General features: G+C 41.3%; 1 protein-coding gene across 4 annotated transcripts in view; it reads right to left on the bottom strand.

Moving 5' to 3' along the window:
• LOC117806974 (sex comb on midleg-like protein 2) overlaps positions 1 to 14983 on the bottom strand; it is a 29370-nt gene that overhangs the window by 7676 nt on the left and 6711 nt on the right. For all 4 annotated transcript variants that reach the window (XM_034675986.1, XM_034676002.1, XM_034675995.1 and 1 more), the window contains exons 3-11: positions 14406 to 14480; positions 13998 to 14068; positions 11931 to 12165; positions 9212 to 9300; positions 8889 to 9132; positions 1612 to 1877; positions 1429 to 1522; positions 910 to 1113; positions 151 to 312 (exon numbers count right to left, since the gene is read on the bottom strand). In XM_034675986.1, the coding sequence (XP_034531877.1) occupies positions 151 to 312; positions 910 to 1113; positions 1429 to 1522; positions 1612 to 1877; positions 8889 to 9132; positions 9212 to 9300; positions 11931 to 12165; positions 13998 to 14068; positions 14406 to 14480 (1440 nt within the window). The remainder of the gene's footprint in view (positions 1 to 150; positions 313 to 909; positions 1114 to 1428; positions 1523 to 1611; positions 1878 to 8888; positions 9133 to 9211; positions 9301 to 11930; positions 12166 to 13997; positions 14069 to 14405; positions 14481 to 14983) is intronic.

The following is a 14983-nucleotide window of genomic DNA, read 5'->3' as shown; positions in this document are numbered from 1 at the left end:
AGAGACATGTTTTGGGGACCTCTTAGACCAATATATTTTGATGAAAAAAGCGTGATATGTCACTCCCACACTGGACCTTAAAAGAGAACTTGAATTAAAAGATAAAACACTTCAGGAACTGGTGTCCTGAACACTGGCTGAAGACGCTACCTGACTTGGTCCTGTCGTATGCTGGGTAGTGGCTGAACGGTTGGCTGCTGAACAGGTTGTCACACTGAAGATGATGACACATCGTCTCCAAGAACCGCAGCACGAAGGAAGCACTGGAGGCAGCTGGGAGTTTGACCACGCAGACTCCCCCATCTGTTCTACCTGGAGGAAGGACAGTAAGTTTAAATGGTTGATCATCACGCTTGGATATTTGGACAGCAATCTTTGAACCTGCTATCCACCATCTGATGACAATATACAGCGGTTAGTGATGAACAACGTCCGGTTTGTTAACGTGAGATCAAAAGTGGAGCAAACTTTCCCCTTCCACAGTTTTCTGCAAAGTAAATGTTGTCATTTTTGGTTTAATGCATCCCCTTGAGTAGCACTCAATACGTTGTTTCTGGTGAGTCTCAGTTTCACTGTAAATACTATTAACACAGAGGCTTCACTCTGGCTTACTTCATCTGTAAGAACACGTAAAAGAAATAGATTTTCTGGGGATATACTTCCACTTATCCGGTCTTCAGATCTGGTACAACAAGGCGTCAGAGCACCACAGGTGGGAGTGGGAATGAAATTAAGGTTGATTGAGTTCTTCCTGCTTTTGCTCTCTGTGTGGCCTGTTTTTCCTGAATTCACAGAAGCCTGCCTAAGGAGCGCGAGGGGGAGACCTGCTAGCCTTGACTTAGACTGTAACTGCTTCCTTTACAACACACGTCCAATAATAACAAGAAAACATGATCCTGGTCTGTGTACCTCTGACGACCTCCCCTCCTCCTGAGTGAGTCTGCAGAGCGCCGAGCAGGACTTTCGGCTGGTATGCACAGTCTATACACGACTGGACCACCTGCTGGAGCACGGCATTCACCGGACCTGGGCCGAAGTGGTCCGGCAGACGCTGCATTTGCTTCCTGTCCAGGTGAGAACCGCAGTTCCCATGCTTGTTCACGTACACACACACTGGAACAACAAAGACACACAAGAAACACAGTGAATGTGTGAGATCATCCAGGGATGGCAGGGCTCCAGTGTGGTTCTTTTTTAGCCAGCTGTAACCGCTGCACAGTAATATCTCAAAGGCAAACATGCTCCATCAAAGTACCGCCAGTTAAAGCTTTTGTTCTTGGACCAGCTTTAAAGGATCCCTAGAGAGAAAGACTGTTTAGTTGGAGCCGGAGCAACCTACAAAAGTGATTCTGAAACTTCTTGTCATCATTCAAACCCAGGGTTCTGTTAAAAGCTTTAAAAATGTTTGAACTGCTTTCTAACTCTCACCTGTTGAGACCACAGAGTTGTGGCTGGGGGGGCTTTCTTGTGGGACCTGGATGCTGGGCAGTGGTGCTGGGTTCTGCAGAATCTTAGACTTTCTCTAAAAAAACACACACATACGTTGCAGACAGACTTACAAGAAGACTTCATCTGATGGTTCCATAAAGAGAAGCTTAGTATTATGCTCACCTTGCTCCCAGGTTTGGGGCCTCTCTTCTTGTGGGGTCGAGGGACCAGCTGTGTGTTCTCAGGTACGGTCCCATTCTGGGCAGCGGCGGCCTCGGCCACAGCTTTGAGCAGAGCGATGGTCTCGCTCTTAGGGCGGCGGCCTCTCACGCCCTTCCTGACAGGCAAGGCGGGCAGAGGGTTGGGGAGTCTGTAGGGGGACTGCATGGAGCGCCTGTTGGGCTTGGAAGGGGACGCAGGGAGGATCTGCAGACTCTTTGGCAGGGTAACTGTAATAACAGAGGACAACAGATTTGATATTAAAAAAATATCTGAGGAAATTCATAAACTAAGACTCATCTGCACAGCTGGAACTAATGGACTCAGATTAGAGAGATTACAGAGATGCCATAGGCAAGGCAAGGCAAGGCAAGTTTATAAAGCAGCATTCATACATAGAGCAATTCAAAGTGCTTTACAGAGTTCAAAACAAAAAACAGAACAGTAACAATCAACAAAAACACACAGCAATCACTTCAAACATTAACATTTTATGTGGCCAGTCATGTTTGATCTACTCTCTCTCTCTCTCTCTCTGTGTACTTATGTAACTTAACGTACATAGTAAATAGTTTAGGGTCTTGTTATTTATTTAAATTAGGAGGGATTTTTATAAATAATGAGGAGAAACTCTAGTTGAGTACTAACCAGACAAAACTCGGCCTACACGCAAATTTCCTATTGTGATAACGTAATATTGAGTGACAGTTTTCAAAAACAAGTTGCATTATTTAGGCGTCCTTTCTGTAACATTCCATTCCATTCTATAACATTCTATTCCATTCCATTCTATAACATTCCATTCCATCTCATTCTATAACATTCTATTCCCTCCCATTCCATTCCATAACATTCTATTCCATTCTATAAAATTCTATTCCATTCTATAACATTCTATTCCCTCCCATTCCATTCCATTCTATAACATTCTATTCCATCCCATTCCATTCTATAACATTCCATTCTATATCATTCTACTTCATTCCATTCCATTCTAACATTGTATTCCATTCTAACATTCTATTCCATTCTTTAACATTCTATTCCATCCCATTCTATAGCATTCTATTCCATTCTATAACATTCCATTCCAATCCATTCAATATCATTCTATTCCATTCCATTCTATAACATTCTATTCCATTCTATAACATTCCATTCTATATCATTCTATTCCATTCTATTCCATCCCATTCTATTCCATGCCATTTCATTCCATTCCATCCCATTCCATTCTATTCTATAACATTCTATTCCATTCTATAACATTCTATTCCATCCTATTCCATTCCATTCTATTCCAGTCTACAACATTCTATTCCATTCCATTCCGTTCTATATCATTCCATTCCAGTCTATAACATTCCATTCCATTCCATTCCATTCTATATCATTCCATCCCATTCTATTCCATTGTATTCTAACATGATAAATAGGGTAGTAAATTTCAATGTTTACACATTTAACCCCTCAACCTCACCCCCTCACCACTACAGCCACAGGTACAGTCACACTCTGTGGGAAAAACTGAACGCTATTAAAAGAAAAAAACATCTTCTGAATAAAACAATGAAAACAAACGGCACCAAGCAGTTTCACATTAAAAACTGTATTCTTCAGAGGCTCAAGGGGACTGTAAACTGAGCTACTGTTAACCTTAGATCTTAAACTTAAATATGTTAGGTGAGTGACTGATATGGTTGAAAACAACGTTGAGGGGACTTAAAATACAAAAAGTAGATAGCTGAGAATCTTTGAACAGCCATATGATTGTCTGTTTTTATACAGCACAGTTCAACAAATGCTAACATGTAAAACAGAAGCCTTCTCTTGACCAATAGGAGTGTTTAAGGGTTCTCTTCCGGAGCAGAACTAAGGAAAACCAAACATATAATTAATGTTGTTTTGTTTTATTCAGCCTTAACCTCCATCAAGCCTTTCGGTGCCACAGATTCTGAATTGGACATTTCTCAGGAGAGAGGGGGTTAATAATAAAAATGAAGAACAGTTCCATCTGCAGCCACCGCAGAGTCTCCGGTCTAATCAGAGCGTCTAATTGTGTGTCATTATCTTCTGACCTGGTGACCTCACTGTACACGCTGCTGCTGTAAGAGCCTGGGATTATAATCAGAGTAAAGAGATGTTCTCTGTCTGTCTGGGTTAGGACCGGGGAATCCCTTTACTGGAAATAACAAGTCAAACGCTCCGGTTTATTCGTGGAGCTTCACTTAATTGTTTTCCTATTCAGTACATGTTAGGTAAAAGGATTATGCACCGTGCAGTAATTGAATTTGTACTGTTATCAGAGACAGAAGCGGAGTCCTGTTCTGCATCTTTATTTTTAAAGTGTTTGAAACAGCTGAACTGAAACAGTCAACAAGGCACCAGAGAGGTCAGTAAGAAGGTACTGAAGATATTCTAAGAACTATATAACCCCTGTTTAAATACAGTTAGGTTATAAAACATGTTACCTGTGCTTCTTCATTATCAAACTTTGTTTACTGTTGATTCACAAACTGCGTTAAACTGTTCATCCTGCATCCCTACACATTTCGCCTGTATGTGTCTGCTCCTTAAAGCTGGGGCTGGTAGTCAGATTTAGATACACTTTTTGTTATACTGGTTAAAATGATCTCTATGTCCTGATGGTAATCAATACAGTTAGCTACAGTTGACTCGCACTGTCCTGCTCTACTCTGGGAATCTGTGTTCAGGTCTTGAGTGACCCAGCACTTGGTACTTTGGTCATTATTGTGGTGATGTTAATTGTTGATGATGATAATGGAAGGTCTTAAATGGTTTGGTTGCTTCATTGTAGATGTTCCTTATTTTATTATATAAAAAAAAAAATCCTTACTTACTTCTGTGCATTGCCTTTACACTGCTTGGCAGTACCTGCATCCAAATTGACTTGAAGCTCTTTGTTACTCTTACTGATCTTGTTTCCTCTTGTCTAGATCTTTACTTGTGTTGTTCTTGTTCTTGTATGTACGTCGCTTTGGATAAAAGCGTCTGCTAAATGACATTGTAACATTGTAACATTGTAACAATAAATAATGTGTTCTTAAAAAAGAGTGAAAAAGCTGCTATCTACAGCCGGAGTAAACCTGGGAAAACACCAACCAATCACCGTCATTAGGGTCCAATTTATTAAACCAATCAAATCCCATCCTGCCGTTCTGCCCGCCTCCTGCGCGTACATTTCCCTGGCGTTCACTCCCCGTCCCCTGACTCTATTTACTGCCAAACAATCCAAAGTTAACACCGTGCAGAGTCAAACATTTGGTCACGCAGGCAGGCAGGCAGGCAGGCAGGTAGGCAGGCAGGCAGGCAGGCAGGCAGGCAGGCAGGCACGCAGGCAGGCAGGCAGGCAGGCAGGCAGGCACGCAGGCACGCAGGCACGCAGGCAGGCAGGCACGCAGGCACGCAGGCACGCAGGCACGCACGCAGGCACGCAGGCACGCAGGCACGCACGCAGGCACGCAGGCACGCAGGCACGCAGGCAGGCAGGCAGGCAGGCAGGCAGGCAGGCAGGCAGGCACGCAGGCGCAACCCCCCCATGCACAGCAGAACATGTCAGGTATAGCTGCCCCTGATACATTTAATTTAATTTAAAAACTGTGCTTTTGAGCTGAAACAAATGTTGGTTTTCAATAAACTACAAGTAAAAAAAGGCATGGAAATTTCTCTTTTTCCGAACTGTGACAAAAACATATGGAACCGAACCAAACCATGGATTTTGTGTATCGTTGCACCCCTAGTAATTTATGCTCTTGGTACTTTTTTTTTTTTTTTTTTTAAGTTATGTTTTTGGCCTTTTTGCCTTTATTAGATAGTACAGCTGAAGAGAGACAGGAAATGTGGGGAGTAGAGAGTGGGGGAAGACATGCAGGAAATGGTCGACTGGCCGGGAATCGAACCGGCGACCCCTGCGACGAGGACTGCAGCCTCTGTACATGGGGTGCTTAGACCGCTAGGCCACCAGCAACCCCATGCTCTTGGTACTTTTAAAGGAAGTTCGCTTTTATTCTTCCCGGATGAAGACGGATTTTGGAGACTTTACTCCTCTGTTAAACTCCAGACCATGAACCTTTGCTGCACGTCATCCCCCTCTCTCTACTCCCCACATTTCCTGTGTCTCTTCATCTGTGCTAACAACAAGAGCAACATTGCCCCAAAAAAGAACATTAAAAGTTTTATCAAGGTCAATCAATCAATCAATCAATCAATCAATCAATCAATCAATCTTTATTTATATAGCCCCAAATCACAACAAATATTACCTGCAGTGAACCACCTCCATAGAACTGAAACCCTGAGTTAACCCTGAAGTTTACCTTGAGGACTAACTCTTCAATGACAGATTCAGGCACATTAAATGACGTCACAGAGGACAAAAAGAGGAACATCCCTTTAAGTCATCTTCATCACTAATGTAAGCATCATGAATCCTGCTTCTTCTCTTTGTGAATAACAAACCTGCCAACAGCTACGACCAGAAACCAGAAGTAAGAGTGTAACTCACCGAGCTGACAGGGAAAACATTTACACTCACACTCCCACTCAAAGCAGCAAACAGCCCACAGACTCAGCTGGTACATGATTTCACACACACACACACACACACTCTCTCACACACACACACACACGCACACGCACAGAGGGGAAGAATAAATCTTCCTCCTCCACTCAACACCCCCTCAAAACAAAGCCCACAGTGACAGAGGAGGCTGAAGAGGCTGATCAGAAGAAGACGAGGAGGAGGAGAGGAGGGACGTGTTCGATCTTAAAGAAGTCATTTGTAAAGAAAGTTTGAGTGGCTGGTTGTAAATTTGAATGCTTTGTGGTTCAGATTCTTCCTCCTTCGTTCCACGGCCGTACACACAGACCGGACCGAGCAGCTTTATGTAAACAGATGGATATAAAGAACATAAATCCTCCTCTTTCAGCCCCTCAGCTCACCATAACACACACTGACACACAAACACAAGGACGGGACTGTGTGCTGTATCTGCAGAGTCTCACCAGTCATACACAGCATGTCTCCCACAAGTGTGTGAATTCAGTCCCAGTTTATCAAGTGTTGAAAACACTAAACTTGTTACCAAGCAACCTTCAAAGTGCAGACACTGTGGTGAGTCAGAGGCACTGGAGAAAAGAAGTTCTTATCTAACTAAAACACGCCGCAGTGAAGGCTTACTTCACCTGGCAGATACCAACGTCAGGAGACTCTCCTGAGGTCCACTTTGACCTTTATTTACCAGGATAAGAACTCACTGAGATCTATTCTTTCAGGATCCTCTTGACCAAGAGAGCCAGCAGCACAGCTTTAAAGTTTCTGACAGACAAAGAGCAGCCGTACATACAAATATAGAACATGTCTGTGAAGCAAATCTATGACATAACAGAGTAGGACAGGAAATGTAAGTCCAATTTAGGGATGTCATGTGAACTGAAATTTAATTTTAAATTTTTTAACTTAAGGAAAATAGAGAGTTCAATTTTCAAGAAGGTTAAATACAATTTAAAAGCAAATACATTCAGTTTCAACTTCTTTAGATACTTTAGATAGTTTTTGTCAGATGAGGGGCAGGGACAGATATTTGTTATCCTTACTGTATAACTTGTTATCTGGAACATCAGCGTCTACACAGGGTATAAAAGCTCATTGGGAACTGGAGTTGGATGTAGAGATCGAAGATGTTATGTGGGATAAAGCTCTAGAGAACATACATAAACACTCTGCCAACTTTAGACACCACCTTATTCAATTTAAAGGTGACATATTATGCTCTTTTTCATCTAAATATATTGGTCTAAGAGGTCCCCAAAACATGTCTTTAAAGTTTATTGCTCAAAAAAACACTTTGAAATCAGATTTTGGCATGCCTGAAAAACCCTCTTTTTCAGCCCTGCTCAGAACGGTCTGTTTTCCCTCTGACCACGCCCCCTCAGGAAGTGGATGAGGCCTCAGCTCTACAGCACGTTGATCTAATGTTTACATGTTGGTTGAATATACACGGCTGCTCACAGACCCCCGTTACTGGGGTGAATAGAAGGAAAATATCTCTAACATTGAATGTTTTATTATTGCTACCTCAATAAAAAAACATTTAAACATAATAAATTCAGTTTCCAAACATGAATTTAAATTTCAAATCATGCTTTTCAAATTCAATATCATCATTCCATTTCAGTTCCTAATGGCACAAATCCAAGCTCATAGACATCTGTTGATATTATTATTATATATGCAAGATCAGCTGTTAGCAGCCCGTAGCATGTTGATGCTAAACGATACTAGGCCCCATGTTCCCTGTGAGCTGAGGAGAAGGAGGCACAGATGGCGTGCTGGTACTGAGGTGCAAGCTAAAAATAGACGACATCGACCTGTCCTTCCACCCACCGTTATGGGGAATGTAAGATCTATCTACGATAAGGTGGACGAGCTAACCCAGCACCAGAGGGAATACTGGCAGAGCAGCATCATGCTAACAGAGCTAACACCGGACACGAACGCCACATTGGAAGGATTTCACCTGCTGTGGGCGGACAGGATACAGGAGAGCAAGACTGAACTAACTGGTGAAGAAGGCCAGCTCAGTCCTGGACCCTGTGGAGGTGGTGGCTGACAGGAGGATTATGGCCAAGCTGTCGTCTCTGATGGACATTTCTTTTTTTTTAGATATATATTCAGATAGATTAGATATAATTTGACATAGAGTGGTCTAGACCTCCTATGTTTGTAAAAGCGTCGTGAGATAACGTTTGTTGTGATTTGGTGCTATACAAATAAAGATTGATTGATTGATTGATATTACCAGTTACAAGATGTGACTGTTTCCTCTCACTGTTGGTTTGTAACCCGTTAAAGATCAGCTGGTGTAAACTGTACACCTTTAAAAGACCTGATGATTAATGTTAACTTTGTTTTTTTCTGAATAATGATGATACAGGAGAGCAAGACTGAACTAACTGGTGAAGAAGGCCAGCTCAGTCCTGGACCCTGTGGAGGTGGAGAATTGTGGCCAAGCCATCTCCTCTGATGGACTTTTCTTTTTCTATATATATCCTTGTTTAAATTCTTGTACTTTACACCTTGTTGTTTGCTGCTGTAACTCGGGGACGAATAAAGGAGTATCTTATCTTATCTTATCTTATAACTGAAACATTGATCACAAACAGCACCAGACCTCATTGTGTGTGCACCCCTGTGCTGCCCCCTGCAGGTGAACACTCACCACTGTTGCCTGGAGGCTGCAGGCTGTGTTTGGTGAGGGAGCACCAGCCCACGGGGAAGATGTCGCGGGAGTCCAACTTGCACCAGTAATCAAACGCCCCTCGCCACCCATCGAACATGATGAAGACCTCGTCGCCCTTCACCTCTCCGATGGTGGCCGGACAGATCAGGTACGGGTTCTTCTTGTCCACGGCCTCGAGCTTCATGCCCGGCTTGAAGTTGTTCTGTGGCGGCCTCAGAGGTTCCTGGAAGACGAGGAGATTATTAACCCTGTTGTGCTATACTTCCATTCATACAGTAGATTCATTTTGAAACATTACAAACCTTCTTAAAGGCGGTTCCTGGGGCCATCTCTGCTCCGTTTAATGTTCTCAGCAGAAACATGGGCCACGAGGAGGCGTTCATACGAAATCCTGCAGGAACAAAGTTAATCATTAAGTAAAACACAAACTTCAGAGTCATTACTGCATTAGTTTCCTCTTTGCCAACCTTTCAGACAGCATCAGTTCAAGTTAATTGGGATAAAACTGAGACTCTACCTCGACACACTTTGATTTAAATTATGGGAAAGTTTCTCATTTTGAGTCTGCGAACATCTTCACTCTGACACTCATTGAGCTTTTCTTATCATTTAAGATTTATTACAACAAAATCAGAAACTCTCCCCCTTTCACTTTTATCAGCCTTCTGTTCTTTTTTATTGCTGCATTTGTTTTGTGAGACCGCCACAGAGGTTCAGCAGACGTGTGTAAATCCAGGATGAACTGCTTTGACCTCCATAAATAGATATGATCTGCACGTAAATTAGAGGAAGGAAGTGAATGAATCTGACGTGTTGTGGTTTCTGAAAGTTTATCAGATATGTCTGAAGGAGCTGTGGTTTCATGCAGGGACACAGCAAAGGAGGCTGAATGTATCAGTGTCACCTGATGGTCATTTAGCTCATAAATGGGTCTTTAATAATGTCACTACAACTTCTATCAAGTGTCTCAAAATCAGTATCATAACCAAGTACTGGTTTTGTTGCAAAACATGCACAAAGAAATTGAATAAAAAGACAAAACTTGGAAGCAGGAGTCCTCCAACTGTCGACAAACTTATAAGAATGAAATAAAACAAGAATCTCTAACAGATAAAGTGAAATGTATTTGTTTTGAAAGTGTAATAAAACAGCTGAACGCCTGTTTCATTGCAGGTCAAACTGCACTATCACCAGTGTAAGACGTCTTGGCCCCAAAGTCTGTAATCAGTTATTTGTTCATCCACTGGCTTCAACAGAAGTCCAGTAACACCGTCTGTAAAACCGAGAGGATGGATCTAAAGGCTAGTGGGTCCAGAGTTTGAACCTCCCCTGACATCAGTGGCGCAATATAGGGGGGAAAAGTTAGGATGATTCTAAGGGCCCATGACTGACAGAGGGGCCCGGAAATAATAATAAAAAAAACCCAAAAAAACCCTCATAATTAATATTTTATTCAGAATAAGGGAATTAACAAACGGTCCCGTTGTCTTCATAAAATGTATATCACAGATCTCTACTTTATTTGGGCAAATTCATATTAATCCCCCCCCCCATCAGCATGAAATGGTACAGCCCAGCCTGAGTCACACTGATCAGCTGTGCCACTCAGTCAGACAGAAGTTGCACAGAGTGTGCTAAAAGCAGCTAAAGTGTCTGGATAGACAAAGTCTGGGTCCCAGAAAAGGAGGGAAAGAAAGGAGAGAGAGGAGAGAGAGAAGAAAGGGCGACAGTATGTCACCCATTTTTTCTCCAGGAAAGGTTGGTATAGGATGTTTCCGAAACGGCCTGCTACATACTACTTACTAATGTAGTAGGCAGTAGGTATTGCCTACTACATACTGCGTTTGAATTTAGTATGTAGTATGACTGTTCTGTCCGATCTGTCATGCAGCATGCTGAGCCAGACTTCGCTGGATTTCCGGTTTCGGAAAGCGGAAGTAAACAACGGTGAAGCCGATAAATAAACTGCTTATTTAGCATCCATTTATGATTTAATAAGTTAGGAAGTGGTTTATATGTAATTTGATAACTTTCACAGCACCCAAAAACAGATTTCCTCCCGCCAAAAAATGAGGAAAAAGAAAAAGCAGAACAAGCGCTGTGCATTGTGGGAAACAGTACGAGAGGCAGACTGGTCTGATGCACACTGAGATATTTTCCCGAATCAGTGGACATCCGGGGAGTTTTGGCTTACTGCAGATTTTGCTCTTGTTCACATACTACTTACTACATACTGAATTTTGGACATATCAGTACGTACTGCTAGTATAGTAGGCGATTTCGGAAACAGCCAATGTCTTTGAGTGGTTAAAATCAACCTGTTTGCTAGTTTGATGACAATGAGATGGACTATGTTTTAGCTTATTATACTAAATGGGTTTCCTCGCCCTCCCTACCAGACTCAGCAGCTGATATGTCAGCAGGTGCACTGTCTCCCCACAACTCCCCCCAACTCAATGAACAAGAAGGTGAGCAACGTAGCATGTCAATTAGCATTATTGAAGGGGGTCTGTGGGACTCTCTTTTTTCTCTCTCTCTATCTGTTCTATTACAAAAGCCTCTAAAAACAAAGCTATAGCTAAGCTACATAAGCTACAGCATATAGTCTGTTTTGGATGCTGGGCAGGTTGAAGCATTGAGTGATTTAGTCTGTTTTAATGTCACAGAGATTACTCAAATAATGACTTAAAATCAGATATTTTGATGCTGACTGAATTTTGGGCGGTCCCACTAGGGGCAATTTGTTTAAGTAGTTTTAACCGCTTAATAATTGTAATTAATAAACTTGATCACACGATAAAGTATCAAATCTAGTGTTGCTGATACAGAACAGCATTATAGATCCATTATTCTGCATGATTCAGTGCTGCTCTTTTCTGTTGTGAATTCATTATTAAAGACTGTTGCAACTTTGATTATGATGTTATTATAAATGATATATAGTACAAGACATATACGGGGCTCAACGTGATATATTTTTCATGGGGCCCAAAATCCCTGGCGGCGCCCCTGCTTCCTTACCCAGCGGCGGCTGCAGCATGTCTCCGTTCTTCTCACAGGTGCCGATGGGCTGGATGTCGGACGAGTCCACCAGCCTCCAGAAGTCGTTGCTGTTGTCGCTCCCGTCCAGACGGAGACGCAGGCGGACTCCGGTCAGACCCATCACTGTGGCGATGCACACCGAGGTGGAATTCCGCGGGTCGTGAGCCTCGAGCTTCATTCCCACCTTGAAGTCGTTGGAGGGAGGAACTCTGGCCTGCAGATGTTTGGAGAACGCAGACACTGTGAGAGTTTGCTCGTTTACAGGAGACATGATGTCATCGCCACATCTCCAGCTAGACTTATTTACAACTACACTGCAAATAATTCGGCACTTGCTAAGATTTTAATTCTTAGATTGAGACATGTTCGATGAATTACCTTGAGTTATTTACTTGTTTTTAATCTTTGTATGTGTGGTTGAATCTTAAATTGATTATGAACATGTCTTTTTTGTCTAAATTAGTCTGGGAGTCTTAAACTGTGTTAATGATTGTTAAAATAAGCTACATTGGTTGTCTCACTTAAAGTGTCATCAAATAAAACTTGTATCAAGATTGAGTAACAACTTCAAGTTGCTTGATTTAAGAGTAACACATACGGCATCTATTCTAGACACAGTTCAGCTTGTATCTTATTGATTGCTCATTTTTCTGCTGTGCAAAGTGGTGATATATTTGTTTTGGTTTGGCTCTAAAGACTCTTTGAAATGTCTTGAAGTATGCATCAACCCTGAGCCACTATTAATAGTGCTCTTGATGTTATATGTTGTTAAGCCTGACATTTATTAAAGGTTGCCAGTAAGCCAGCTTGCTGTTTTGGTTTCTGTAGAAACATTTCAGAGGTACATTCTAAGAATAAGACCTGGTTTAAAGATTTTAGTTTTAGTTTTAAGATGGGTTAGGGTTTACTTTAAGATGAGCCAGCTTATATATATAGAAACAGAGTAATCATAGTTTTCTAATAGTGAGTCATTTTTTACTTAACTTGGTGTTTTTCTTGTCCCCAGGCCTTAATTTGCTCAAATTAAGTATACAAAATAAATACATGAGATTTTCTTTGCTTATATTCAGTATATTTCACTTATAACTGTAGCTGTAGGAAGTTTGTTTTCAAGTAAACCCTTGAAACCCTTTTTAATACGTTTCAGAGCCTGCTTATTTCTAGATTTAACAATCTCATTTTAAAATTTAAATCAAATTAACCTGCTGCATGGACAGATAATTCCACTAGTTTGAAGAAATATTCACCTTGAGTTAAGTTTTTTTTTACCCTTTATTTAAACTTCCCTTTTTTTGCACTTGCAGAGATCGCCAGTGTTTTGGTTTAAACGGCGACCCTGTTAACTGCCGACTTTCAGACGGATGCATCCCTCATAAACATCTTTAGACGATCATTAAATATCTGATGAGGATATTGAATCTTAAAACTCCCTCTGTGTTTCAACAGCTGTGTAAACTCCACAAACACTGTTACATTCAGCTGAAGGTCTCCAGTGTACAGGGTCACTTTTAAAACCGTAACACCGGGAGAGACGCATTCGCGGTGGGCTGAGAGAAGACTACTGTTACAAGCTGCTAAATCAAGAGAATCACAGCTTCTTCTTTTGAAAAGTACACACACATACAAAAAAGACAGAACAAATGAAAGAAAGAGAAATCAAGAGAATCACAGATGTGTGTGATGTTATTGTGGACGGCGGGCGGAATAAAAACACTGCGGTTAATCTACCAATCAGACAGACAGATTTTTAGGGGGGAGATTATCTACCCCTGAACTAAATTTAGACCCTAGTTCCACTGGTTGAAACGCACGCAGTTCAGGGGTAAAGTCCCTAGTTCTTGGGTAAAGTTCCTCTGGTCAAAAACGCCTTTAACAGACTCTTTGATCTGCTGATTGTTAAAAAAAGTGGTGACAAATATGCTGATTCAGTTTTAGTCTACATGTGCAAAGCAGACAAGACTTGAATCAACCGCTCAGACCACATCTGTCTCCAGGAAGCCTGCTCTTGTTTTATATGAAACACTTCAATAATCCAGGAGAACATACCTGACGGAAACAGCTCGGTGGTGCCGGTAGAGCCGACGTTTCTTTCAGATACTCTTCCCAGGTGAAAGCATCTACAGGATAAATGAAATGATTCATTTTTAATGTACAAAAAACAGAAACTTATCCAATCTCCTGCTAATGTAATACATACAGAGTGTGAAAATACCAGCTGAATTTAAGGATCTAAACTTTATCATGTTTGAGGTTTGAGAGAAGCTGAAGCCTGGTGCTGAGATAAAGCTAGTAACAGGAAGAGAATTGCTTTCCAATCAAATTTTAAAAGGTTAAAAAAACAACTGTCAAGCTCTAATAGTAGTAAACTTTTAAAAACTTCCTCTTATGATTAAACCTCTGTAACTCACATAAATCAACACAAATAAAATGACGATGAGTGAATTAAAAGCTCACCTTTAGCTGCTGCAGGAGTCGCACCTGTTGGAGGAACTGTCCGTCCCAGTTTCTCTTTTTTGCCATCTTTCTGATCTGTTATAAACAAACAAGAAAAATGTTATACTCACGTTTAACATACGACATATTACAAATATCAGAAAGCTAAGAATCTCCACCGACTCATTACAGTTCAGATTAATAGTGGACAACCTCATAATGTAATTCAGGCAATCCCAGCTTGATCTGATGTGTACAGTTAAAATATCAGCCATTCGAAGTTTGAAAAAATTGGGTTCCACTCTGAGTCTGATTTAAAATGACTCAATGGAAACTGAGATTCTTTGTTCATAATCTCTGAAAATATCCAGAATGATTACTATTTTTTAAAATGCCATTTGGCTTTTATTTGAACAGGACACATCAGAACGACCTGTGACCTCCGCCAGAACAAACCACTCGTTCGATCTGTATTTGTTTCATTCCTCTTCTGTCAGAATCTGCCGTTTGTTAACTTGTTTCTGGTAAAAATGTTTCGTCTCTTGTAAAAAGTGTTTCTGTTTTTGTAAATAAATTTTTTTTTTTTAAAGATGACATAT

The sequence above is a fragment of the Notolabrus celidotus genome, chromosome 2 (assembly GCF_009762535.1).
Source record: "Notolabrus celidotus isolate fNotCel1 chromosome 2, fNotCel1.pri, whole genome shotgun sequence".
Lineage (NCBI taxonomy): Eukaryota > Metazoa > Chordata > Actinopteri > Labriformes > Labridae > Notolabrus > Notolabrus celidotus.
Note: the sequence above shows the minus strand (reverse complement) of the source record. Positions and strands in the feature narration are given on the sequence as shown.